The 27,720-nt window shown below is 46.0% G+C and overlaps 1 protein-coding gene across 1 annotated transcript; it reads right to left on the reverse strand.

The window, feature by feature from the left end:
* Positions 1-445: 445 nt before the first annotated feature.
* On the reverse strand, positions 446-27,119 carry LOC144166372 (uncharacterized). Its single transcript, XM_077695886.1, has 6 exons — positions 26,721-27,119; positions 8,377-8,444; positions 3,746-3,868; positions 3,567-3,611; positions 1,276-1,326; positions 446-592 (listed from the first exon to the last, which is right to left on the reverse strand). Exons 1-6 carry the CDS (start codon positions 26,815-26,817, stop codon positions 539-541), a joined length of 438 nt encoding a protein of 145 aa, XP_077552012.1. The 5' UTR covers positions 26,818-27,119; the 3' UTR covers positions 446-538.
* Positions 27,120-27,720: the final 601 nt, after the last annotated feature.

Raw genomic sequence — 27,720 nt, forward strand, 5'->3', positions numbered from 1 at the left:
AGCACACCCAAACCTCGACCCTTTGGGCTTTATTTCTTGTGTCACTTTATTTCTTCTCGTTGGAGGGATTCTGCTCTCAGCCTTATTGTGATCGTCAGTCACGTCGAAAACAGGCTTACCCTCTCCTGCTGTTCATGTGGAGCGCGATTGTATTCCAAACGTGTCGCTCTGCTGCTCACTAGAGTGAAGAGCGGGGATTGAAGATAGCGTTGACAAAGCATAGTGACTTACAATCTATGTGTGGGTGTTTTCGTGCCATATGGGTACAGCCCTCGCCGGTTATCGCATTCTATGTTCTCACCAACATTTTTTCGCTTAGAATGAACCCCGAATTTTCACTTCTAATCAAACTTACCTTGTGTATAATACTAACTTCGTTGTTTTGTGGCCATACATAAGAGCAGTACCAATCTCATACAAAAGAGCAGTACCAATCTCAGAATAATTAATGGGCTTTCCAACTGTATTCGAGTGTCTTGTACAGATTAGATAACCAGTGTCTTGAGAAGTTTCGGATAGGCTTCGGGAATTCCTGTGTTCATGACTGTGCTTCGTGATCCCAGGTTTTCTCGATGACGTTATTGACGCATTTCTGAAAAAAAAAAATTGAACAGATCAAGTAATGTGAGTGCACGAAATATAAACAAAGGGCAGGTTGTTAAAGTTGCAGAATGAAACTTGAGCTTTTGCTTTTAGTGGGGCCTACGTACTCCTCTATGATAATAAGTTCGTTGTTTTAGGGGCCAAATAGCAGGCGATGACCAAATACACACAATCATTTAGCGGAATTTGAAGTGTAGCTGGGCCTTCGTACAGAATTGTTTGTTGTGTAGCTGCTTGTGCCGCGTTTAGTGAGTAACCATACACCTGTCGCATATAAAATTAAAATTTCCCCACTATTTCTGGAGATTGTGCGCTACTACGGTCCCCATATCAACTCTCCTAGTGTTGCCATAACTTCATCATGAAGCGTGCGAAGCAATTGTGTAATGGCACCGAACCCGCGGCTTCAAGCTGTCTCAGCTGTTATAGCAGGGGATATTGGCACTTCTCTTCATTTTCTTACGAAGCCCCGAAACGAGAAGGTGAGTTCGACAAGTGCAAGCAAACTGTTTCCAGGCTGCTTTAGTTGTTCATACGGCAAATTGTACTCTTTGTACCTTTACCATCTATTGATGGGGGGCACACAGGTTTTCAGTGTTTTACAAAGCTTGGTCATTATGCTTTTGGGTAATGTTATGTATTACGTGCAATTCAAATGAAGTCGTCACTCACTGCAGCGTCCCTAAACTTGCCAAGATCTTCATTGCTGAATCCAACTCTGGTCTGTAGAAATGAGAGAGCAGACATCGTCAACGGCGCCATACATTTTCACCATTCGTCAGTAGAAAGGTACTGTTGTTTTCTCGAGGAACGTTATAACATCCGGCACAGGCCTTCCTCTTACAACCTTCAAGAAGCCAGTGGATTTTTAGCGCTGAGTCAGAGCTCCACCCAAATGGCACAAACAAGTCCGTAGCAATTCTACATAAAGCTTGAACATTCCGAGTTCGCAATTGTGTAAAATAAAATGGACTCGTGCCCTTATGCTTCACGTTTTTTCCAGAGGAGGAATTGGTCTTCAGGGCATGTGACATAAGCGTAAATGTGACTGGTATGGCTGACAGAACACTGGCCTTTCCAGTGTGGTTTCTTGAAACACAGCCCAGGCTGGTCCGGTTTTTTCAGTGACTGTACGTCTTCCAAAATGTTTATTCGAAACCTCTGGAATTTATTCATCTTAGTCGCCCGCAGACCCACGTGAAATAAATTGCAGGAATTGTGTGGAATTATTATTCTGGGTCTTGGACTTCACCGTGACGCAGAAGTAGCGTTTAAAACCATCAAAATGTGGTTCGAACGAGGGGCGCATTTGCTTAAATCATTGAGCTTTCTATTTTTCAAATTTATTCTTAAGCTTCTACCCGCGAACTAATGTACGTAAGCAAACGCATTGGAAGGCAGATTCGCTAATAAGACCTATATGCTTCGGTATTGTTCTGACCTTTCCTGAAAACATACTATTTGGAAGCTTTCAAATGTCTCCCTACAAAACTTCAGCAGAGACACCATTAAGGAGATGGAAAACATTAATCAATGAATAAACTCCATGCCAGTATTTACACTACGGGACACATGGCAACAGGCGGCCAATGAATCGCATAGTAAGGTGTCTTGGAAATACGTTTTGCCAAACACACTACTCCTTGTGGCGTCATAGGGGCAGCCCGAAGAAATCTTTGGTAGTTGGACACTTTTTCAGTGGTTTCACATTTTGCCTAGCCTAATTGCTTGATTAATACGTTCAAACTAGGGAAATGGATATTTTTATACACACTCGTTAGAATGACCCAAAGTTGTATTTTGACCTGATGGTCCTCTTGTTTCAGCGCAACAAAATTGGCCGATTCGTTGCAACGTGCCAACCTGTAGTTGACCAAAGCTCTTCGATGTAGGCAGTTGCGAAACTCCGCCTCAAAAAAAACGGCCCGCACTTGGACCCCCCCCCCCCCCAACTTTGGATCATGCATACGGTGGCGCTACCGTGGCCATCGCACGCGCTATAAAAAAAACACACTAATTATTCGAACTAACAATTTAAGGTCAAACGTTATTTTAAAGGTGCATAAGTCTTTATTTTTGTACTTTCGTCGGTTATTCATTGCTTTTTTAGCTCCAGTTTTTATGTTGCGATTTTTTCTGCGTCTGCGCAACTGCCTCAACCAATTGCCGCTTGTCCGGGCGCTAGTCGCCCGGCCTACAGCACACTGTATGACAAAACTAATCTAGTAGCTCATCAAAGTGGCTCTAAATTGTCCCTTCAAGCTTGGGTAAAGCCGTTGAAGCAAATTTTTTATTCTTTTCTTGTCGCCGGAAAACCGCAGATGAGGCGCAGCAGACGACAATGTGCAAACGCCGATGCATCTCGCTGACCACAGTCGCATTTTTTTACTACTCTTGCTTCAGGAGGAGGAGGAGGAATAAACTTTATTTATGCGAGCCTTAGGTGCTGCTGTCTGGGCACCCGCCTGGTGGGGGGTTTCCTCTAGTCCGGGATACCCTGGCCTGCACTGGCCACCCGGGCCCTCTCTACCAGGCTACGCTGGGAGGAGAGGTCGGAGCTGGTCAGTTGTGCCACCCACTGCTCGTAAGTAGGTTGGAGATTGGGAGTAAGGGACGGGGTTTGTTGCTTCAAATGCATATAAAACACTTGCATGGTTGAACACATTGGGCTCCTTCGGCATTAGAAATTTACGTAAGCACCCATTTTTCGCCAACGTCTTCGAGCGGCGCAGCATGTTGCGTAGTTTATTCTGTCATCAAGAGATGGTGCCACTGTACGGAAAATCCACGAGTGGAGCAACCTTAGGGGCGCTTTTTGATGAATGGGGCATAGGAGAGTTTCGCAACTCCTATTTCAAGTAACTGTGATAGTTGACAGCGTACCAGCTGCGTAAGAACCAGATACATATATAGTACGGTTACCAAACTGTTCGGATACAAAAAAGCACTTGAGGTACACTTACCAAGAGCTGGTCTGTGTCCAAAAGCCTATTCCAGCACTGGTAGAACTGCACACAATATCCAGACAAAAGAACAAATGGTTCAAAGTTACGAACGTACCAACATAGCCATGTCAGTTTGTTGGAAATTGTTAGAGACATTTAGAAAACCTGCGCATTACCCACTCTCGTTTTAGACTGACCTTTCGTGGAAAGTCCTGAGCATCGTCGTTCTTACAGCGCCTGTCCTTAATGTCGGGAATGGAGATGTCGGGATCAACCTCTCGGGCGCATCGCAGACTGTATCGAATGCTCAGCGCTGCAAGCTGAAAAAAAGTTGATAATTAATCAGGAAATTTTAACAAGACCTGTTGGAATGCTGTTGGCCATTCATGAACTGCGATGAAGTGCATAAGGAGGGCTGCTCCACGCGACTTTAGAAGGGGCTGCATATACCACGCATATACACAAAAAGAAAGGGCCTCCATCATTACTTTCGGGGCAAGAACACTTTGCATAACTCTAAAGAGCTTGAGAGAGTAGGGCGAGAGCCTTAGATGGCCCAATGAGCAAAAACTAAAAAATAAATAGAATAAACAGAAATCCGACATCTGTAACACAAAAAACCATTGCCCTTCTACTCTGTAAAGAAGAATGATCAGTGAAGCTGCGCGGAGTCGGAGGAGCGCACCAAATAAGGCACGTTTATGATATCCGAGTGAGCATACTTCCTGTCCTATAAGCTGACTGAAACTTTGAAAGATTTCGGATTGAACCCAAAGCACTTTACTACGGAGGACCGCAGTCAGGTCGCATCGGGCCGGGATACGTCCACGTTCAGATTTCCGCCAGCAGTACGAGTAGGTCTACGGCGGGTGGGGAAGCCTACCAGCGTATGCACGCACCTCCCCCCCCCTCCCCCATTCAGAATAAAAATAGCCGAAGGGAGACAGACGCCGTGCATGCTGAGCACTATACATGACTCAGGAGAGAGGCGTCGGCATTGCATAGGATTGTAGATAGGGGCTATGAGGATGCTCTCTCCGTAGATGGCCGTGCTTCAATGCGCAACACGCAATGTGCGAAAGCCCCCTTACAAAGACCAAGCCTGCAGCTATCTCCAAGTCGGCTGCACCTCTAAGCACAAAGGCATTGCTGGCAAGACCTTGTACATGGGCAATATAATACGTCATATCAATATATGGAGGACCCCAGACATTTCTTTTCATTTATATAAATTCTCCCATATCCCGAAGACAAGTCCGCGAGTTTTAGCTCCTCGGGGGTGCAAACAGTGCAGTGATTTGACGTATACAGCTTCGCTGTAAAGCGGCTCGTTCGGAGGCGTCCCATTGCCCAAGGCGTTCTATATCACAAAGCGTTCCACAGCGCGATCTTGAGCGAGGAAGCCAGCGGTAGCAGTAGCAAGACAATGCCAGTGACCCACTGTCTCATTCCTGTCTAGCCGAGTGCGTCATGTATGGTGGAGTTGTGGATACTAGCCACCAACGTCTGCCTGGTTCGTCTATGCCAGAACTTCGAAAATAATTTATTTCGCGTGGCACTGCGGCCAGTTCCAAGGACGGGCTGCTTTCTCCCCATCTGCCTCTCACCGCTTGGTACTTGCGGGTCAGCGGCTTACTGTTTAGCCGCAGGCGAGGATATAATTTCCCGACGTGTTGTGACTGGAAGAGACGGTCTGCGCCTAGAGGCAGCGTTAGGAAAGCTGGGCAAGATAGAAAACCGTTAACGGCGTGGCGATTGTTTGGGTGTAGCCGTAGGCGGTAACTCCTACGTATATCATTGCAATAAAGGCGCTCATTGCAAAGGGTGACAATTAGACTGTCGTTATTTTTAGGGCTCGGCGACAACGTCATGTTGCGACCATGAAACCACGTTACCTATTAGGCCTTACGTGGCTTGTGCGCTCCCATAATGGCGGCAGTGGCTGAAACCACAAGGCGAGAGGACAACAGCTGCTAGCATACGTGGCTGCTTCAATGGCAGCTTGCGAGGAGAGGGCCGGCAGGCAACAAGCAGTAGCGGCACTGGATCACGCGGTCACACATTTGGCATGGCGACTTCGTAAGTAAATATTAGTGCCTATGTTATAGGAATGGCTACCAACTGCTTTGTTGTGTCTTCCTCTTGTGGGTAAAATGCAAGGACTGTGATAGTCACGCTACCGACGGAGGCACGGCTACTTGCCATGCCCATGCTCCATGTCGTTACGAGGAAGGGACAACGAATAATGGTGTATTGCCAGGCATTTACAGCAGAGCAGTGCAAGTAGGAGGAGTCACAAGTCATGCAAGGTGGTAGTGGTGGCCCATTAACTGGCGCATACCCAGTCAGGGGGATCGGCCAAGGAGATTTTTTTAATTAAAAAGAACCAGATAAGGCAAAACAGTACAGTCGAAGAAAGAGTTTAGTATGGAGATTCAAGAGAGAAATAGAAAAAGAAAGAGGAACGAGAAAGCCTGATCGGAATCGTTTTATAAACGCAGGTGAGCCGTCTCTGAAATCAACTAATGGATGGCGTGACAAACATCCCCATGGCCGTGGCCTAGCTTCGCGTCTCCGAAAGACAAAAGCACTGGCACAGTTAATGGCAGTCCAAGACGCCGCAGGGGAACCTCCAGCAGCCTTCTTCGACGATGAGAGAATCTGCGGCTAAAAAGGAACAAATATTCATCCGATCCAAGTGGCCGGGGTACGAGCGAGAGCGAATCCTCATCGTCCTCCTCGTTTCGCCTAAGCGCTAGGAGCATAGCCGGCATGGCTCAGGCACATAGTCTTCCCGCATGAAAGACCCCAAAGCATGCGGTAGCGCTGCATCTTCCTTAGAACGTAACTTCCGTCGGAAAAGCGCCGTCCCGGTGCCTTTCCTCTCGGGGGTTACCATGAGAGGAGAGGGAAATACACCATTATTCGTTGTGCCTTCCTCGTAACAATATGAAGAGGCTACACGCCATGACTTCTTTCAGTATTGATATCACGGCCCAGTGCGGCCTGCTCGTTTCGAGCAGTTTAAAGGGGTGCGGACAGAGGGCGCTCCCTAAGCGACAGGATGTAGCGGAATAGGAATGACAGGTCTCAGTTTCGTTCCAGTGCTTCTACGAAGAGGGGACTAATGTATAGCGGTGGGTCTTCTGCTGCGGGAAGGCGTAGAGACGGTTGAATTTATTTAATCGAGATACTTTAGCGGCCCTTATTTATTTAGAGTTTCATAAACGCGACGGCTAGAACTTTCACAAGGTGTACGAATATGAAGATCGCGAAACATATGAGCGATCCCAGACTGCGGCGATGCTGCACCATTTCATTTTGAGCAACTACCCATCCTTATGTGCAATCGCTACGGGACCACGATAATCTCGAAGTCGATGCTAATACCCTTGGAGGGTTTGTGGCGTTGTATATAGGCCGTTGAAAAATATGTTTGGAGTCCACTTCTCACTGAAATTAGACGCTTAGACTTTCGGAAATCGTTTGTGAGAATGTGTGCGATATTACTGAGAATAGGATGTTGTGGTTTTGTTACCACATCTCGTAAAATACAGGTCCTATACTAATAAGTAAATTGATATGTTACTCATCTAAAACGTAGTGGTCAGTCCCCGAAGATAAATAGCTCTGAGCTTTTTACCATCCCTACGATTTTGCTACTTACCCGGCGTAACCGGTGGCCAGGGGGCTGAGGTAGAAGGGCAGCTTATCTGCACTTCCTGAGTAAGTGATATCGCACTCCTTTCCCAATATCTATGCGCCGCACTGTCGCTGTGCTATTCTGTTGATTTTGTAAAGTGTCTGCAACTTTTAGGGTGTCAGAGTCGATGTAGAGAAAAACATGCCGCAGAAAAACTGATAAATATTTCCCGACTGTTGTGGTATCTGTTTGTTTATCGGTGTGATACAGCATGCGCTCAATGGAACAAAACTGCCAGCGGCGGGCCATGAGTGCCTTTAACATCGGTACTGTTTAAGGTGGTGGTTAGGCCGGCGAACATGCGCAGCAAACCTCGCAGAGCGATGGCGTCATAGCCCGCGCTGCCACCGTATTCACAGTAGCTTTGCCTCACCGGGCCGTACGAAGGACGCGCATGCGCAGTTTCAGAGCGAAGCCGTTACGTCACCACGGGAGTAAAAAATGCGGCTCCGCTCGGCTGCCGCGGCGGCAGAACATCCTGGTCTTCCACTGTGGGAAGATGGGGCGACAGAAGAATAGCGCCACTCCCAAAGAGGAGGAAGCGTGGCGCGAAGTCCACCGCGAGTACGGATGCGACTACTTCGGTCCAATACCGAATATAGCGCCGGTGTAGCAGCAGAGAAACGTCAGCGAGTTGCAGAGGATCCGGAGTTACGAGCTAGTGGACATTGTTCACACTGTAATGACCGATACTTAATTGCTCTTTAGGGGCCTAACGACGACACCACGCAGAAAACTTGACCGGGTCCCCAAGCACAACCAGGCGTAAACTTAGCCGAACCAAGAATAAGCTAGGTGGGACGGTGAGCTTGGCTGTTTTCCCAGTTTCCGCGCCACCAGTTTGAAGCTGTCGCATTTTTTTCGACATGGCATCAATTCCTCGGTTTGATAGAGGCTGCAGCATGTGTATCAGCAGTCAGTGTTCTCTCCTTTCTTGTTGGAATGTTTCATTGTGTAACCAAATAAATGTGTTGCACTTCGCTAGCGTGTGCATCGGTCGGTCTCTCCGCTCCCGTTCCAAATACGCAAATAACGTCATTGAGTATCTCCAAAACTTTGCATGGTTGCCATTCCGCTCTGGCGTGCGTAGCGCGGAAAGCCGTGCAGTGCAGTCCAAAATCTCACCTTGTCCTTCTTGCCGGACAGGTCTGGCAGGAGCTCCTTGCATTTGTTCACCTCACCTTCAAGGTGTTCTGTAAGCAGAACAAGACGTTCAAATTGAACCTGCTGTTGTTTCGTCTTGGTTGGGGCGGCAAGAATGTTTCCATGATAAATGAAGACAAAAAATGGCTCCAATCCAGGCTGGGAAGGTGGTTTGAAAGCAAAGCTTTAAACAACACCAACCACAATTTCCCATGCGATGTCACTTAAATTCACACACGTGGCTGTACAACGAGGGAAACTAGCGATTCTGCCAGCCGTTACCTGGGATTCGCGGGAGTGAAGTACCGAACGCAGCAGCGTCGGCCACAGCCGGGCTATGCTTGAGAGTATGATATAAATCTTCGGAGGCACATGTTACAAGCCAATCGGAAGTAATCGCTTAACCTAAGCTGACGAATTGGCCCCGTGAAAGGAAATGCATCTACGCATGACCTGGCATAAACTTCCGGTGATGTTGTCAACACTTTACATAAGCACAGGACGGGACCCGCTTGAGAGGTGAACTGCGCGGGTGGCGAATTAGCGTAATATGCATAATTACAAAACATGTAAGTTCATAACGTAAAGTCCGCGACCATACTTCTTTATAGTATAATGTCCACGCACCAAAGTCATCATAGTTCACAGACATCAGTAGACCTCTGTTCGCACATCGAGAACCGTACATATTGAGCAACGACAGTGAACGTGAAAAGGTGATCTATAGGGCATTACAGATCGTTTCACCGTGTCAAATAGATAGGATGTTCAAGCATGTCAACGGTGTTTAACATCAGAGAAAGGATACAAAAAAGGCAAACACTTTGTGAGCCTTTTGGATACACAAAAGGCAAAATATAAGCGCTGAAATGAGGTTAGCAACGTTTGTAAATGAAGATGTCATCAAAACTTCAGAAAGAATGCTATTTAGAAGAAGCGAATGCGTGACGATCGAGCCAGGATAGTGTGACGATGATGATGGTTGGATGTTTATGGCGCAAGGCCAACTGGGGCAAAGAGTGCCAAGACAATAGTCATATATGAGGGGTGAAACCTTAAACACTAAGAAAAATCAGCAAAAACAAAAGTAAAATCACAAAACGACAATGAGCATGGCTGGTGTATAGGGCCAGGGAGTGATCACGCGTGGTATGAAATGAGGTCTAAAAATTGAACTTCTTCTAAATATTTAAAAACGCACTTGATAGAAAACATGGGATCGTCAGACTGGAAAAACGCTGGGTGTAGTGGGACGTGTAGTCTGTATAGCTGTGGGAAGTGTTTGCGTCGTGTTGTGTGAAGTGCTTTGCATTGGATGAGTATGTGAACTACGGATAGGGCTTCTCCACACCTGCCACACTGGGGTGTTGAAGACCCCGTGAGGAGATACGAGTGTGTGACGTGTGTGTGCCCTATCCGTAGCTTGGCAAGGGCAACTTCTGTGTATCTGTTGCGCGTGTCAGTGGTGTATAGTCCCATGCGTGGTTTTATAACATGTAACTTGTTATCTGTTTGTTCACTCCAGTGTGTTTTCCATCTGTTGCGAAGTTGGTGTCTGATGTGTGGCGTCATGTCTCTGTACGGCACTGTTGCTATGTCCATTGTACTCAAGAGTGAGCTGCAGTGGCCATTCGATCTGCGGTTTCGTTCCCGGCAATTCCAGAGTGCCCTGGAACCCAACAGAAAGTTATTTGAAGGTTTGATGCATATGCAGACATGATAGCCTTAAAAACATGATTGATGACAAAGTTTTTAGAATGCTTTCCTGATGCAAGTGCTTGTACAACGCTAAGAGAGTCCGTGTACACGATGGACTTTAGGATTTGATGTTGGACTATGTGATTTATTACCATTCAAATACCGTTGCTTCCGCTGTGAATATACTGCTACAAAAGTTCATTGTTTTACTGACGTGAAAGTTTGGCCCATGCGCAGCACAAGCCACAGCAGTTGCAGTCTTGGACGCATCACTGTAAAAGTCTTCACAGCGGTACTTATGCTGCACAATCGGAATCCTCGGTGACCTGTTCTTGCTAAACTGCATAAAAGACAGGTCACATGACACAGGGCGGAGATGCCATGGTGGAATTGAATCAATGATGGGGGTCTTGTGAATGCCTGAAAACGAGACTTCTAGCTCAGAAGCTTCTTCTCGCACTCTTAGAGGAAACGGCATGGAGATTGATGGACGATTTAAAAAGAGTTGCTGTGAGGATGCGTCATTAATGATCGGAGTAAAAGGATGATTTGTCATAGACATGATTTGTGAGGCATATAAAACGTCCATGTACACCCTCTGGTGATCTAGGAACCATTTATTGCATTCTACATAGAGTCTTTGGACAGGGCTAGTGCGAAAAGCACCGCATGTGAGGCGTAGCCCTAAATGCAGCACCGGGTCAAGCATTTTCAGTGCCGTTTTTGTTGCGCACCCATATACAACACTGCCGTAGTCCAAGCGGGATCCCACTAGGGCGCTATAAACCCGCAGAAGGAGTTGCCTGTCTGCACCATACGACTGGTGGGAGAGAACTTTGAGAATATTTGAGGACAGTGTGAAAAACTGCGGGAAGTGAGACGTTTTCAAGCTGGTGACGCGCTCACGCTATGGGGATTCGTACAGTTGGTAAGCACCAATCTTGGAATGCCAGTAACTCCTTAGACTAGGTTGTAAAATTTGTTGAAAGTGAGCAGCGGAAAGCAGATTATAGAAATGCGTCTACCTTAAAGAACGAGGACAGAGGAACGCAGTTTGAAACAGCCGGATCAACAGGAATGGGATGCATTATTGGCACGCAGCAGTTACAAAACTATTTGTGGTGAGCCCAGTTGGGGAAGGGTAGTTCTAGCTGCTATTCTAATAGGGATACTCTAAGGCGTACTGTGTAGCAGTTTCTGCCAGAAATATTAGGAAATTATACTAAACCTAGCTTGCCTTACAACGCTACAAATTCTCTATGAGCCAGTCTGAAAACAGCAGTAGCGTTGGTGCTATCAATGCCGTTGCCTAGACGGCACGTTGGGAGATTGTAATCTAGTTATTACAGAACATTTCAAACTCATTTGGGTATCTCTTTAGAGGCAATACAATGAATGCCCTAGTGACAAAATGGCCACGCAGCACTATTCACATTTTTGACGGAATTTCTCGCCTCCCACAGTGCGCCATTTCTGTAACTATGTAAGCACAGCTATGAGGAGTCTTGCGGATTGTAAGTGCCGAAATAATAACCGATCTCACACGCACATGGGCCTTCTTTACTACTTTCGCCGTGCCGCCGAACCCAGTCTATATGGTTATCACCATAATATCTGCACAACACATTCAGTAATTCGTGCCAGTATATCACCGGTACTTTCATTCTTTCGTGAAATTATCTTTGCAGCAGTAATTTCTTGGCGCCTTCGACGAAAGGGCACGTTAGAAAAGTCTGCGGTGTGCCATATTATCAGCAGTACAAATGACTTATCCTTGGCATTATATGGTCCATTCCGTTAGCAGATTTAGGCTGTGCTTACTTTATACTGAGAAGTCCTAAAATTCCCGAAATGCTCTATGCAGCACCTTTTTTTTCATGCTGCCGATGGCCAGGTGTCAAGAGGCGCTTTTAGTGCTATTTGCAAACTGAAATGTTAAAAAGCAGAGAATAACTGATTGTTACAGCTGCCGCTGTAACGCGTGAATGTCACATGTAAATCCTGCGCATATATTTTCTTGTCAGCAAGTAACCACCGAGAGTGGAGCGTCCGCCCAGTAAATTTGATGGCACGAATCAATCGGGTGTCAATCAGAGTCCCGCTATTGCAATGTGTACCTACAGCGCATTTTGGTATCAATTCATATCTGTAAGGCAACCCTTAGTAGGATGTTGGTGCTAAATTGAAGGAATGATCTCAAATTGTTTCAACGAAAGTAATTACGAACCCACGAAGCTTTGCGGAAATTTTTCGCGTCTATTTATAGCCGAATCTAAATCTTGAAAATGCACAGGTGTCATGCGCGCGTAGCGCCTTCGAATGCTTACCAATTGCAGTAGGAGATTAAAAGGTTTAATAAATTTGTGCTAATACTGGCGGATATTTAATACCAATTTCCAAAGGTTTTTCGGGATGGCAGGATTGTATGACTTGAGGCAGCATGCAACAAACATGTTATTGGCTGTATAAACACAGATAAAAAGCCGGCCAACCATTTAACCCCTCAACTGTGATCTTTTTTTTAAAGACTCGGCATGATTTCAATCGCGAAGAAACACAAAGTGCGGGGAAGTACCGTTTACTTGCGCTCATATTTGAAACAAATAGCGTCCGTCCGGGTCACAGTACCACAAAAAAATGAAAAGCTTGTCCTGCTCATCGCAGAAGAAAATGCAGAACAACAGACATATTCCAAAGTACAAGAAGCAATTTTGCGGGGTCTTGCGTTTGGAATTCACACAACATCTCAGTTTCACAAACAACGCGCGTTGATTAGCACCAGCCACGTTGGAGATGAAGAAGGCTAACCTATCCAACTATGACTTCCTGCCTGTGTCCAGTACAGATGATGGAGCTAGAGGGTCGTTTCCACAAACCTTTAGCTATTGCTCTATATTCAGCAGTGATAACTGAGTGCCGTACCCCTTCATTTATATTCAACACAGATCAAAAGTTGTGGTGGGCCATACAGAATTCCCAACAGGTTTGTAGAAAAATGCCTGTAAATACTGTGAAAATACAATTTCCTTATATTCTCAATATCAATTGTTATGTTCCGACCAAATGGGACATGCCCAACATTTTCCCAGAGTACTATGCTTGTGATGGGTTTTCTGCAGTAAACTAGAGGTATTTGTTTATTACATAGCTCATTCTGATAAAATCGCGCAGCAAATATGTCGAAACTAACGGCATTCCTCACTCTTATAAGTGTGATTTCCGTCGCAGTCTGGCTACAGTTATGCAAGTAGTTGTCATTGAAAGCTTCAATGGCTCCATGAATAACGAGCGCGGGTTGACGGTATTTTTTAGACTTTTTTCAGGCATTTTACTGTGTTTCGCCTCCGAAGCGGACCTTGATGCTCACAAGTGTACGATAAGATAAACACATACAGTTGTTGATACGAATAAGAGCTCTTTGACAGGCCCTTACTGATATTTGCAGTATTCAACCAACATGCCTGAATCTGTCTGACATTTGCGCGGCGTTCCTCATGTGCCGATTTTGCCTCTTCGTTTGAAGTGTATAGGAAAAAGAGTTGCTCTCAAAACCAGGTACCAGGTGAACAAAAAACACACTTTACAAAAAAAACCAATTAACATTCATGATAAGTTAAAGACAAATGAATACCTACAACGCTGCGATTGACATTCGAAAATAACTTTACAGTAAACAGTCACAATGCCTGTTAGAGAGCAAAACATTTGGTTAAATTTTTCGCAGGTGTTCTAAAATGACCAGGTTGGCATTGTCCTTGGAAAAAATATTTGGGAATCTTAATTTATCATCACAGCAATGGGTTTTCTTTTGTGCACCATATTTCAAAAAACGCTTTGGGCAAATTATTCTTTTCGATCGAAGCTTTCGCAATTCTGCACTATAGGGGTAACACTTCTGGGTTGTCCCATATGTATCCTGATTTATTAGGGAAAATAAAAATGTACCACGGTTGCCTTTAAGAAATCGAAATATAGCTACGCCGTAAAACAGCAGCGGAAAGCTTTGCTCTTTATTTCAAGTGGGACAACTATACCCATTCACTGACAGGGTTTTACATTGAAAATATATTTAAATGCTGATTAATCGTGCCTGCCATGTCGTTAGAAATTTATGCACCGGCTCAGCATCCATTCGAAATTAATCTCGCCGTATCCGTTAACGACAAAGGCAAGACCAAAAACGGAACAGACATTGCCCCACACGTACTGTATGTTTTTGCACGAACGTTTACCGTGTGGTATTGGTGTATTAATATTATTTTACCCGTGACATGTTTTTTTCAACTCCTACGGCGCACTCCTCTCCTCCTTCAGCGGAACGCATGGTGTACGTAAATGGACTATGCTCTTTTTATAAGCACGTGCCATGCGCGGATCTGTCCTTGAAACTTTAAGAACTAAGAAAGACGGACACAAAAGGCAACACAACGTAGGGCACAGGGCTTTTACGGTCGTCTTCCATTTGTCCGTGTCTTTTAGCGCATAAATGATGTTTTTAGGAAGTATTCGCACACTCGCCAGCAACAAGAACTTCTGGCGGGGAAATCCGCTGTCGGGGGCTACAGCAAACCCAGATAGGAATATATTGTATTCAGCCTCACTCTCACGCAAAAATCAAACCAGCTCTGCGGCTGTTACCGCTGGTTGCGAGCAGTACGGCTATTTAAAGTTGTGCGGTTTTCCAGGAAATGTTGCACCATCGTTATCTAGACAATCGCGACGCCATCGGAAGCCGCCATCTCGTCACGCATGAGTTCACTCGGTCTCTGCGACACAGCCGACACCAAACTGCGCCGGAGTAATGGTGTGGCCGGGGCTGAGGCGTCACGGGTACATGGCATACGTGAAGACTATCCTGATTTCGGAACGCTTACAACACGCATCTTAGTCTAAGCACATTCAGCTAATCATGGAGTGACCTCCGCGCAAGACTGGTCATAAATGCGACGCAGACCTGAAGGCGTCAAAGGAAAGCCCCGAACTCTAGCGCTGCTTGACACAGCCTTAGTGGACCCGTCACATAGGCACCTGCAGGCCAAGGTTCGGTAGCTATCGTTACGTCTAGAACGGCGTGCGAACACGGAGGTACAGAACCGGAGTATGTCCCAAGCATATGAAAGGAGCACACCAGCCGATTACGTCACTTAACACCATAAAAAAAAACCCTTCGTCGACAACTCCGCGGAGCGTCGAACGCGTTGCACAATACGGGCGGTCCAGCATGGACGGGTTTTTCATTGACGTCAGGCGTGTCGTTAAAGTGGGTGCTATGCAACACATTCAGTAGGAAAGCGGAAACTCTTTAGTGTGAACCCGCGACACACTGGGAGCGGCAAACTGTCTCCCGAACAGACGGGAAGGCAACGTTTGCACGCAATGTCTAGCTTGTCGCCAAACGCGGCAGAATCTTCCCCCGTGTCAGATAGCACAGGAAGGCGCGCTGGTACACCTCGTTTATGTAAATTGTATGCACCACGACATAAGAAAGAACGCTGAAAAACGAGTCTGTCGGCTCGGAAAAGTAATGCCTAATCTGTCCCTTGAGTAAAACTCTTAATCAGGATGATTGGTACGCCCTCATTGCTTCTCAGTTCAAACAGGAAGACGGAGAAAAAGGGAGAAACTACAGTAGACTCGATAAACGGAACATCAAGGAACCGAAAAAAATAGTTCCGTTTAACAGGAGTCCCGTTTACTGATATAGATTCGTGAAAGTGAAAATTTATGTGCGTGCACTCTCTTAAAGGAGCCATGAAGAGAAAATGCAAGTTGGTTTTATTCGAAAGATTTCGTGTTTTATAGTGCCCCCGGCGCTTGTCCGGATACAAACGGTGCTTTATTCACTGAGAAATTAAACAAACTAGGTTAAAATTTTGATTTTCCCGCTCAATCGTGCGTTTTCGTGGTCCCAAATGACATCACAGGAACTGACCGCTCTGCAGCCTAGAGTACCTTCATTCACGCATCCGCCGTACAGGGTAGAGACACGTATACGCTGGCGCCGCCATTTTCGGTTGCTCGCTCGCCGCCGAAGCAAGTCATTGTGTCAAAACCGCGCTAAAATTATCGCCGCAACGCGGTTTACTGAAGAAGTTTGAATCATATTGTCTGTTTCGCGTTGCTAGGTCTCGTGGGAAACGAAAAGAATAACGCGTTGAGCCCGTTGGCCCAATTGCGGCGGCACAGGTCCGTTCAAAGGTTGTCTCCACCCTGTACAGCGGTGTTGGTTTGTTCCCGCGTTTCTTTACGTTCCGTAACCTAGATGGCGCCACCATACCGTGGCAAGCGTTTGGTTTGTTTTTGCCCGCATTTAAACCTGGCTTGTTTTTGTTCTGGGAGAAAATATTCGTTCCCGGAAACAGTGCTCGCTCGACAAATGGGGTCACGTAAGACACCGTTGCTTGCGTCAATCGGCCAGTGTCGTCTGAGACAACCCCAAGCCCCTTAGTGCTGTGCAGCTAAACCAAGCATGCTGTGCGCAGTACGAACAGCAGAACGCATCAGTACTTCTATGTTTACATGTGCTTTCGTAACTTCCACTGTTTGTCCCATCATTCTTATTGCTTTGTAAAGAATGTGCCCTAAATTTAAGCGCAAATCGCTCGTTCGTCTAGTTTGTAAGCTCTACCTAATTTGCGTCTGCTTCTGCCAGCCTCCGCCAATCGCAGAGCTTAGCTCATGTGACATCATAGGTTCTGTTGCGGGAAATGAGCTGGTGGGTCGCATGACCATTCCCGTTTTTCCTAATTATGTAGCTTATTTGAGCGAAGTTTACGTTAAAAGTGGTGTCAGTATGATTCTAACGAGACAATCTTTTGAATGAACCAAACTTGTGTTTTCTCTTCATGGCTCCTTTAATACCATTTCATGGAACTCTTAGCACTATAACGTCAATGTAACTGATAGTTTTTTAGAAAGGAAGAAAACTCCAAGACGTTTAGGCACAGCATTCACAAAATTGGTCTGGCAACAATGAGTAGTGGCAACAATGCACTACAAAATGCATCAGTTATTTTTGTTTGAGTCCTTGCAACTGCATATTCACAGAAACTAGAGGCCTCAACTTCGCGAGTTCTTACGATCGGCCCAATTGAGAAGACGGGAACGCGGTAATGAATCGCGAATAGCGCCACGATGTCACGAACGAGGCGGCAGGAGCTGAGCCCTGTAGCATAGGCATCTTGAATCGAGACCGAACGAATGGAACAAGAACTGCGATGTTGCATTCGTTGCGGTAACACGGCTGACCACAAACGAGACGAGGTTTACATGGCCAACGAGGTTAACAAAACGTGGAGAAAAAAAAAATCGGAACAGCTGGAACCGTGAAAAGCTCATTCTCATGCCAATGGGTCTGACAAGAAGTTTCATTTCCTGTTCCGTTTACGCGGTGACGCGGAAATTTTGGTTCCGATTACCAATAGTTTTTTGTTTACATTATCTGAATACAAAACCAACCAACTTACAGGCTACTGTTCCGTTTAAGCGGCAATTCCGTTTAAGCGATTTCCGTTTATCAAGATTCTACTGTATAGACAGAGCTACACAACGCCAGCAAGTGGATAATAATACGGAAAATTAGAGCACCAGTAAAGGCAACAAGGGAGAGAAAGAAAGAGATAGGCATGCAGCGAAAGCTGCTTTCTAGGACACCACCTGTTTCGAGAATCATGGACTCAGAGGAGAAGAGAGAACCGAAGCCTGGCTTACGCACGTGGCTTGCAAGCCTAAGCCTGCCTTAACCACTCTTTCACTGTAAACCGCTGGTGATATATCACGCGTGCGCACATGCGGTTAGACAAACTGTACCTCTACGCGCTCTAACGTCTCTTGCATAACGAATGAACCGGGCGTTCCGGGTAGGCGGCGCCTTAAGGAGTGCAGTTGTTCTTTAAAGAGCGATCTCACGCCAGACATATGGTTTCAAAGCAGTAAGTGGGATATCAGCGGTTTTTCAAGCTCACAAAAGCGCTGCTTTCTCACCGATGATCACACACGCCGAAAATAGCCGAGATCTGTGAAAAGAACCGGTGACCAGTTGAAAATATTTAATAGGAAATGTATTCTTTGGCAAAATAAATTAACAGAACGGACGCAGCATCTCTGCAGGAGTTTTTTACCTTGGATTATATAATAAGGAGCAAAGAATTTGTTCCAGTTAGGCGTACAATTTCAGCTTCGTTTCTGTTATGTTGGAAGCGAACCGTTCCAGTTGTGGCTGTTTCATTCGAACTCAGCCGGGGCATGTTCAGTTGCTTAGCGCTATGTGCGCAATATTTTGACGGTTTGCATTTAAAAGCATTCGCTCAAAGCTACTGAAGCAATGTTGAAGTGAATAGTCGTACGTTAGAACTGAGGCTTAAAGAAACAGTAGAACAGAGGGAGTTGAGAGTTGAGCATGCAGCTTGTCAGTGTTTACAAGGCCGCCATCACCTGAATAGATTTAGGAACTCAAGAAGATTACATGCCCAGGTGCCGCATTCAAATGGCTTTTTCGCTGCTGATGTTACCTGTTGTTGACTTTATTTTGTGACAATAAAGCATATTGAGAGAAGAACAACCGCAAAATTTTAAATTCTGAGAACGGTGAATACAGTTCAGCAATGTGGCTGTGCAATCTGGCGTAAAACTTCAATTCTCAGTTTCCACCAAACCCTTGCCATACATATAAAGCAATTAATGGTAGACAATTGACCGGCGTCATTAATCACGAGCTGTTTGAAAATGACGCCGTATATTTAAAAGGAATTGATGGAATCGACATACATACTGTTTAAATAAATGGAATGTAGCTTAATAAGGGGAAGAGTCTTTTTGGAGTGAAGCTGAGTACGATTTCAGCGTGTTTTTGCGCTGCCCTTTGGTCCTGGAAAAATTGCAACGCTTTTGATAGCGCAACGGTCTACGTCAAATCATGCCATTCCCATCCACCCTCACTGCACTATGACCCCTCACTGCACTTACAATTGTATTCGCTTTTTTCCGGAACTATTGCGTTATGGCGCAAGATTAGTTCCCAAGCTTTACCAGAGAGTGGTGAACCATTTTGTTCGTTTATCCCAATTGCCTTGTCGTATAGGAACTCTGCGAAGAAGACAAGTCACCCGTGACTGTAAAGTGGCTTAAGTACCGTCCATTTATTATTGTCGTTGCCTGCGTTCAAACAAGCGTATATTAATGATAGACACATTGCAGATAACTTCGGAGAGATGCTTACTTCTTGTTTGACGCCATTAATAGCACGGAACTTCTCAATCATCTTTTTAAAGGTTAAAATACTACTCCTAAAAGTTAAATTTTGAGGAGAAGAGTTTTGGGGGCGCTTTACAGCACTTTCATTGCGTTTTTGCTTTTTAGAACGAAAGTTTTGAGTGGGGTTTATCTTTAGCTGGTAACACGAACATACCACCTCAGCAGAACAGTAGGAGGGCTAGACAGGTTTGAGAGGCGAAGAGGTCAGAAGACACATACACCATATACGCTCTGTCTCGCACATACCAGAAACACACGCGCGCAAGCGCACACACACAAGAGATATGTAAAGCACTAGCCATATCACATGTCAGGGGGCCGCGAAATCTGGCAAGCCCGGATCCCGTCGAAGTCATGGCGAGGGCAAAGCGGAAACGTCTTTAAAGGGACCATACACACAAAACACAAGTTTGGTCTATTCGAAACATTGCCTCGTTAGAATCATACTGACACCACTTTCAACGTAAACTTCGCTAAAATAAGCTACATAATTAGGGAAAGGAGGGAACCATGCGACCTACTAGCTCATTTGCCGCATTAGAACCTATGATGTCATATGTGGCAGCTCTGCGACTGGCTGAGGCTGGCAAAAGCCAAAGCAAATTATATAACCTTGCCTAATGAGCTATTTGCGCTTAAATTTAACGCAGTTTCATTTTAGAGCAGTAACAATTAAAGCAGTGGGACAATGAAGTTACGAAAATACACGTAAACATACAAGTACCGAGGCGCACTGGTGTTGGTACTGGGCCCACTATGTTTTTTTAGCTGCACAGCAGTCCGCCGCTTTGGAGTAGTGTTACCCGAATCTGGCTGATTGGCGTAAGCGAGGTTGTCTTACGTGACCCCGTTTCTGGAGCATACCCCATGTTTCACGAAACGATTACGGTCTATCGTGAGAAAAACAAGCCTTGCGCAAATACGGTCAAAAACAATGCAACGGCGGACAACGGTCTGCTATTCTGTAAGCGCCATCTGGGAGGACTGACGGAAAGCAAGGCTGCAGAGCCTAATGACGCACTGGCAGTTCGTTTGAATACCCGCCCTTGTTACTCCATGGCGCACGTTGCAAAAACACACGATTTTGCGGGAGAATCAAAATTTTAACCTAAATTGATTGTTTTCTCAGTGACTACGGCATCGTTTGATGTCAGAAAAGCGCGGGTTGTAGAACACGAAGATTTTGTAATAAAACAACACGAAAATTTTGTAATAAGACAGCACGAAAATTAAAACACGAAAATTTTGGAATAAAACAAATTTATATTTTGTCTACATGACCCCTTTAAGTGCCTAGCGATTTGCATGAACATGGCCACCGGGCTGCAGTCTGCCACATGGCCTCACTATCCCGTGCGATTACACCATTTACAAAAATACAGCGCTTGCGGTCTTGGGTTTGATATGCGATGACTGTTTGCGCTAAGAACCACAATAAGTGTTCACGTTACGCAGGCGCTCGAAAAAATTTGTTCATGCCCCATCCTGTTACCGCAAACGTGCCAGTCTTCCCTTCATTGAAAGATGTTGACGCGCATGAGGCTCCGCACCGGCGTCGGGACGGTGGGTATACTCACCTCACATTTATAAACACTGCATTTTCTAATAGATGCTGAAAACGAAAACGTCCTTCTGTTGGGATATCAACACATGTTAACGATTCTTATCTGGAATGAGTTAAACCCATAGCCGCAGCTTCCGAGGACAGCTTCGGCGCCCCAAACCTAAATTTTATGGACACTGCTCTTTATGGGGTCTCCTTTGTTCTTCACTCGAGAATGACCCAGTGCGCCAAGGGGCATCATTACTAGCGCTCAGACATTTTTAGAACCAGTGCACATTACGGCAGCCTATCACTTCACCAGGGATTCAGTTGTATGCTTCTGTTGTGGATGAAAAAACAACAACAAATATCTAAATATATTCATGTTGGAGTGCTGGAACCCGACCTCAAAATTATAACCTTTACATGACAGCAGTGAATGTGGTGGATGCAATCACAAGAACGAGCGGTTTCCGTTATGGTTGGGCTATATGGCTTACATAGCTTTAGGCACAGGTTGTTACACCGTGCCGACAGAAGCAACCGATCTTGTTTTTTAGTGCTCTTCCGCTCTGAATTGGCAGTAACCGCAAAGAGAACTTTTGCACCAATCGTTAGAACCTAATCATGAGCATCCCTGTGTGATCCCAATCCCATGAGCGATCCCAATCAGCAGTTATTTTCCCAGTATATAGCGAAACAAGTCCTTGAAACGCAATTTCTTGCTGATTGACACGCTTTCGGTTCTGCCTTGAAGAGCTAGCGGAGCTTCCTGCTTAGGTTAGGTATGAACGATCCCCAGCAAACACCACGTCCTTATATTTCAATGCTGGTTGATAAACGTGGCCCTGATTTATGATTTACGAAATACCCGGTAGTTTTACCTTGCCATTTCTTTCGCAAATCAGACTTAGTCAGGATTTTTAATATTCAGGGCATCTTCTTCCCAGTGCACCAGTTTTAAACGCTTTTGACGTCTATATCCCGAGACAAGTCGGACCTCCTTCAGTGGAGACTATGCTACGCAATGCGCGGGTTTTGTCTTCAAGCATTACCATTAACGGAAGTTTTCTAATGCCACTTGTCTAGCATTTCGTTGTGAATAACAAAAATTCGCTCGCACATCCATCCATTCGGACTGACTTGTGGTTGGGGAAGAAGGTTACTTTGGAGGAGTTATCCAGGGGAACGAAGGAAGACTCTCGACTAATTGGCTTTCACCAAGCTTTGACACCGCAGAAGTGACAGAAAACAAAGTGAGAGTTCGTTACAATATATACAATGTCTGCATCCGTGTTTCTAAAAAAAAAACATGGGCAAAATTAGCAGTGGCTTAGCTCGGCTATGCCAGGATATACGCAGCGTGAGCTAAGGTTCAGCTGGTTATTCTTAGGTTTCCTGGTTGTCTAGGATTAGCTGATTATCAGGCTCACTGCTGCTAAAATAATTTCCAATCCAATCAAATGCAATCCAGTTGCGACGGCAGCGATTCCGGCGCGCCAGCTGTGCGCCGTGAGACGGCACTGCTCCTCTGGCATGCGCAGCACGTCTCTCCAGGAGCCACGCGAAAGTGCTCAACCTCGGCCAGTGTAGCTCACGCTACAAAAACTTTTATTCTACTTATCGTGCAATATTACTGAGTGAGGATACTTTGTTTGAAGCTAATTCTTGAGATTTCGGAGTAAATAATTAATTTGAACATTTATAATCAGGCTGAGCTATACAAGGGGGAAATGAACCGCGTTGTGTAGTGTAGGTAAACGTTTCCTAAAACCAGGTTGATAAGAATGTAGGAACCGAATATACCCAACGTGTTTTATTATGCCCTAATATAAATGCACTCAATTGTTCCGCAAGACATCACAGTTCATAAAATGATCGCCTAGTTTCGCGGATCTGTTTTCGAGTTTATGAAACAAGCGCCTAGTTTCGCGGATCTGTTTTCGCACCCCTTGAAATAGCTCATTGTAAATAGCCACAAAGTGTAACCTCAAGAGACAGAGACCACTATTTATTATACTGGTGAGCAGGAGGAAGTTCTTAGGGCCAGTAACAGGCACCTCAAAAAGTAACTTATTATACACATGTGATATTTGCGACTATGCGGTCTTCAAGACGCCGCATCAGCTTCGGAAGTGCTACTAAATACGCGATGACGAAAAAAGTAAGTAAAGTAATAATTCCTCACATGTTGCACACGTGAAACGCTCAGGAATTCTCCCCGCTGCTCTCTTGTACTTTACCTAACATTTTTTTCCCCAAACAAATTAACACTACTTTCAGTTTCCATATTTCTGAGTACAGCTAAGTATACTACCTGTGTGCAATGTTCAATGTGCAATGTCGAATGCGTGCAATGTGCCATATGTGCAGTGCCCCGCCTTTCGCAGTTTAGAAGTGCTGGCCTTGCGGGCTTCGAGATCGACAGCACGAGAGCACCCACGCACGGCACACGCGGAAAAAGTAGCGCACGAGCGTTTGAGCGTTTAGAGAGAGCTTGGGCTCGCCGAAATGAACTTCTTGCCTATAAAAAAGTCTGAACGGATCCTGCCCTACAAAAGCGGATGACGCACGAAGCTTTGTCGTGCGGAGGTGCCGGTCCTGCATCCTTCGCCTCCAGTTCTTTCTTTGTGCAAAACCCCATTGCTGTCCGGCGGTGTCAACGTGATCGGCGACGGAGGCTGCACGTGTTTGTTACGTATCCAGGCATTCTATTGACTGCGTCGCGGTCGTTGCAGCCTTAGCTTGTTTTCTTTTTGTTTTCTTTTTCCATGCTTCTTGCGAACTTTCACGCCTTCCCTTCCACGACGTCCTTTATTCACAAGGACGCCCTGAAAAGTCTGTGAGATGAGCGGCTTAAACGTTTGCTGCAAGAATGCTCATTTGGGATCGATGTTCCTTCGACAAAAATGAAGGCGAATGGCGGGAGGTCCCAGCCGTTATTTACAAGTCGACTTCTTCTCGACTTGGGGGACGACGAAAAAGGGTGTGGAAGCATGCGCAACAAGCAGAAGAAATAAAAGGGCCGACTTCGACGAGGGTTGTTCCCCGAGAGCACAATAATTCCTCGCATAAGGCTTGGTGTTCGTTACAAGAATGGGAAATCTACGGAATGCGAAAAATTGCGCTCTAGATCAACCCATTTGATCGCAAGCAAAGGGAAAACGGAATAGTTTCTGACTAGGTTTATTTTGTTTCGCTGGGGCGTTTTTTTGTTTTTTTTTGGGGGGGGAGGGGCGGGGGGAGAGTCGAAAGGAAAATTATTTTTAAGAGATGTGAAATGCCACGCACCCATCGTGACGGTGCGGCATCCATACGGAGACTCACGCCTGTCGGCACAGACGCGATGTTACAAAGTTCTTAATTAGTTACCTACGTTCTGCATATGTAATGCTATTACGTGAACGGAGGTCGAAAAGAAACTATTACGCTGTGGTAATGAGGTGACCATCTTGCAATTACGCTGTCGGGTAACTGACGTACCGTGCATGCGCATATTATGTGTTTTTCCTATAATGCCTGCTTTGTCAGGGAGCTGCTGAGACCGCTGTGTAGATGGTATTCTTCTCACATATATACAAAAAAAGGTTGCCCTTAATTTCCAGATTTACATATCTCATTAAGTTGTGGTTATTTACGGTTTGCAAGCCGCACTGCAGCACAATGACAGAAGTTTACTTCCCCTTTCTCCTAACAGCCCGGTTTGTATTTCGCGCGTTCGTTTTTCGCACTGCCTTGATAGTAGTTTGCGTCGCATCTGACAGATGGCGCCACCAGTCCACGGCGCGCGCGCCGCTTGTGGGACCTTGTTCTCGGCGGTTGCACTCGGGTCTCTGCAAGAGGTAGCGTCAACATCCCCCCCCCCCCCTCGCGAGGGGCACGATCAAATGCAGAGCATTTCCGGGGGCGCACGACGTTAAGTAGTTTGCGTTACGTTAATGTTGTTGCACTTGTGGCAACTGCTGACGAGAGAGCGCTTGTCAGCAGCAATTTGAATGAGTCAAGGATATAAGGCACGTCCGTAGCCTCCCATTCTGTGTCGGCTTTGTGGCGCAGTGGGTAGAGCGTTGCGTACATTGCATTCCGCCCGCAGGGTCGAGGGATCGAAACCGGGCGCCGGATAGTATTTCTTTTATATAGTAGGGACAACGACGGTGCGGACTACGGACGTCAACGAGGGTGACATCGTGAGTTACTGAAATGCTCTGCATTTAAAACCAGGAATGTGCGTGCCATGTTCGGAATGCGCGCTTCTCAAAGAGCCGTTAATAAATGCTGCACGCTGTAATATGTCCTTGGTTAAGTCAATTTTCGCCCCATATTTGATATAGAAGGGTGGTAATTGACAGCTTAAGGTAGGCTCCATAACATTATTACTAACAACGGGGCCATTGAATATCCCGCCGTACTTCATGAAGATGCAAAAGCATGCTCAAAATTAAAACAAAGTACTGCCGCGGCTTACTTGAGAGGAGGGAGTGTGGGTGGTTCAAACGCCCCAACCCATAAAATTCCCCACAATCACATGCGTATGGAAAGATATTTTTACGTATAAAATCTACCCATCTTCTAAATGCTGAAAGCATTCTGATTCTCATCAGTGCTGCGCAAATGTTTCAAGTTAGTTTCCTAGGACAGCTGTCATTAGGAATGATGTGACGACGGTAATTTGAGATACTCATATATTTTTATAATAGTTTGTCTCAATTACTACTCAACATGTGTTTTAAAATAAAACGTTCTCCCCACTACCACTCACATGTATTGCAGAAAGGAAAACTGTACAGGATTTAGTCTGCGTTCCTTTCAAAACAAATTCATGCTCTCCCTTACAACTAAAAACAGGTTTCAGAGAGTAAAATACTGGTACGCATCTTTGTAGGGCGCAGAAAAGTTTTAAAGTACATTCTTTTCTTCTGGATATGATATTCTCACCTAACACTTGAAATGTCCTTAACAAGCGCGTGAGAACAGCATATGTTCTGCATGAAATATCACCAAAAGCTGTCATTGAACGCACTTGAAGCGGATGCTACTATCCCGAAACTTGGAGGCGCCAGGAGTATAATTGTGAAGAACATTGAAAGACTCCGACAATATCTTCGGACAAAGGTTCAGAGACCACACTTATAAATCTGGATGTATTTGGTATCAGGGAAAGAGCAAGCGCTTTCAACTCTTGGAGGCCGTCGTAGTGTATCGTCTGAAGGTCACTTAGAACGTTCACTTGAATAAATTACCAAACATTTCAGTTACTGTGATTGATTGATTGTGGTGTTTAACGCACTGAAGCTACACCTAGGTGATCAGGCGCGCCGTAGGGCCGGATACCGAAATAATTTTGAGCACCTGGGGATCTTTAACGTGCGCCGAACTCTCGACACACGGACGTTTTCGCTTTAGGCCACCATCCGAAAAGCATCCGCCGCGGCCGGGACTGCACCCGCTTCCTTGGGCTCAGGAGCACAGCGCCTCAGCCACTGCGCCGCCGCGGGCAGGTATTTGAGTAACTGTGACTATAGTAGTTTGTTAAAAAGTTGCGTTGATAAAACGTAAACTGCAGAATTTCATCTGAGCCCATTTTTAATAATAATAATTATCATATAAAAACAAACTGGTAAGGTACAACGCCGGTCCGCGCACAGCCGTACTGCACTGACACGAATTTCCCCGAATTCAATAAAACTGCGCAGTCACCAAGTTAAAAATGATCCTACTGCGTCATCAGGCTGCCTAAATGAACGGCTGTCACTCGTCGAGGGCACAGCGTGAGAAACGTATTTAAAAAGAAGGAGAAAATTGAAACGAGGACAGTGACACAGCTATTACTCACTGTGCTGCGGACAGAGGATCTCCTGTGTTTCAACGTGCGAAATCACTGCCGAAAATCCTACGAAGCAAACGACGAGGAAACACCGAAGGGACGACATGCTGCAAGCTTTGTTTTTGGACGTCCGCGACGACGTACTCCTCTGCTTGGCGAGTCTCAAGCGCCTTACGTACAGTGTCTTCACCGACTGGTTTCTGACCCGAAGGCACGACTAGAATGCGCAAGTAGAGTCCGCCGATCAGCAGGTCCCTCGATTCTCGCCGACGTCAAAGGCTTATCGTGAAAGGGTTGAAACGACGTGGGGTGGGAAAACAACAAACGGAAACAATCTTTTTCACTCTCGCGATCCCATTATTTCTCCCACTTCGCGCCGGCCGCGACACTTTCCCATTGAAACATCCAGGCTACGGCGGTTGCATCACTGCGAAGACCGAGGCGACTTAACTTCGCCTTCCTGGTGGCTCCCTCTGGATGACGTCAGGAGGACAGGTGCGACGCGGCCAATGGACCGAGGAAAAAGCGCGGGGAGAAGGAGAAGCCTTGGCGCGGAATTAACGCCGCTCCTTCATCGGACCAAGTTTTCGCGCGCGTTTCGAGGGCCACTAGCTCCAAGGACGCCGACTCGCCAATCGGGGACGCTACGTTAGACCCGGCGGTTTCTCGCGTGTACAAACATCAACGGCTTACCGAGAGGAAAAACGAGCGTTGAAAACGACCACCTCCTCACCGCGGCGGTGCACACGTGTTTAAGGGAAGTCCGGCGTACTAGGCAAAATAAAAAGTACTGAAAAAATAAAGAAAACGGGCCATGCGTGAGGTCGCAGTGGAGCACCTTTGCAGAGAAGCTCAAGGGCAACGGGCTCGACGTCTTAGCAGGCTCAGTGGCTAAGGCGTTGCGCTGCTGAGCACGAGTTGGCGGGTTCGATTCCCGACGGAGGTGGCCGCTTTTCTGATGGAGGCGAAAAGCAAAAACGGCCGGGTGTACGAGATTTCGGCGCGCGTT

The sequence above is a fragment of the Haemaphysalis longicornis genome, unplaced genomic scaffold, assembly GCF_048455015.1.
Source record: "Haemaphysalis longicornis isolate Haplotype H1 unplaced genomic scaffold, Haemaphysalis longicornis Haplotype H1 scaffold_17, whole genome shotgun sequence".
In the NCBI taxonomy this organism is placed as follows: domain Eukaryota; kingdom Metazoa; phylum Arthropoda; class Arachnida; order Ixodida; family Ixodidae; genus Haemaphysalis; species Haemaphysalis longicornis.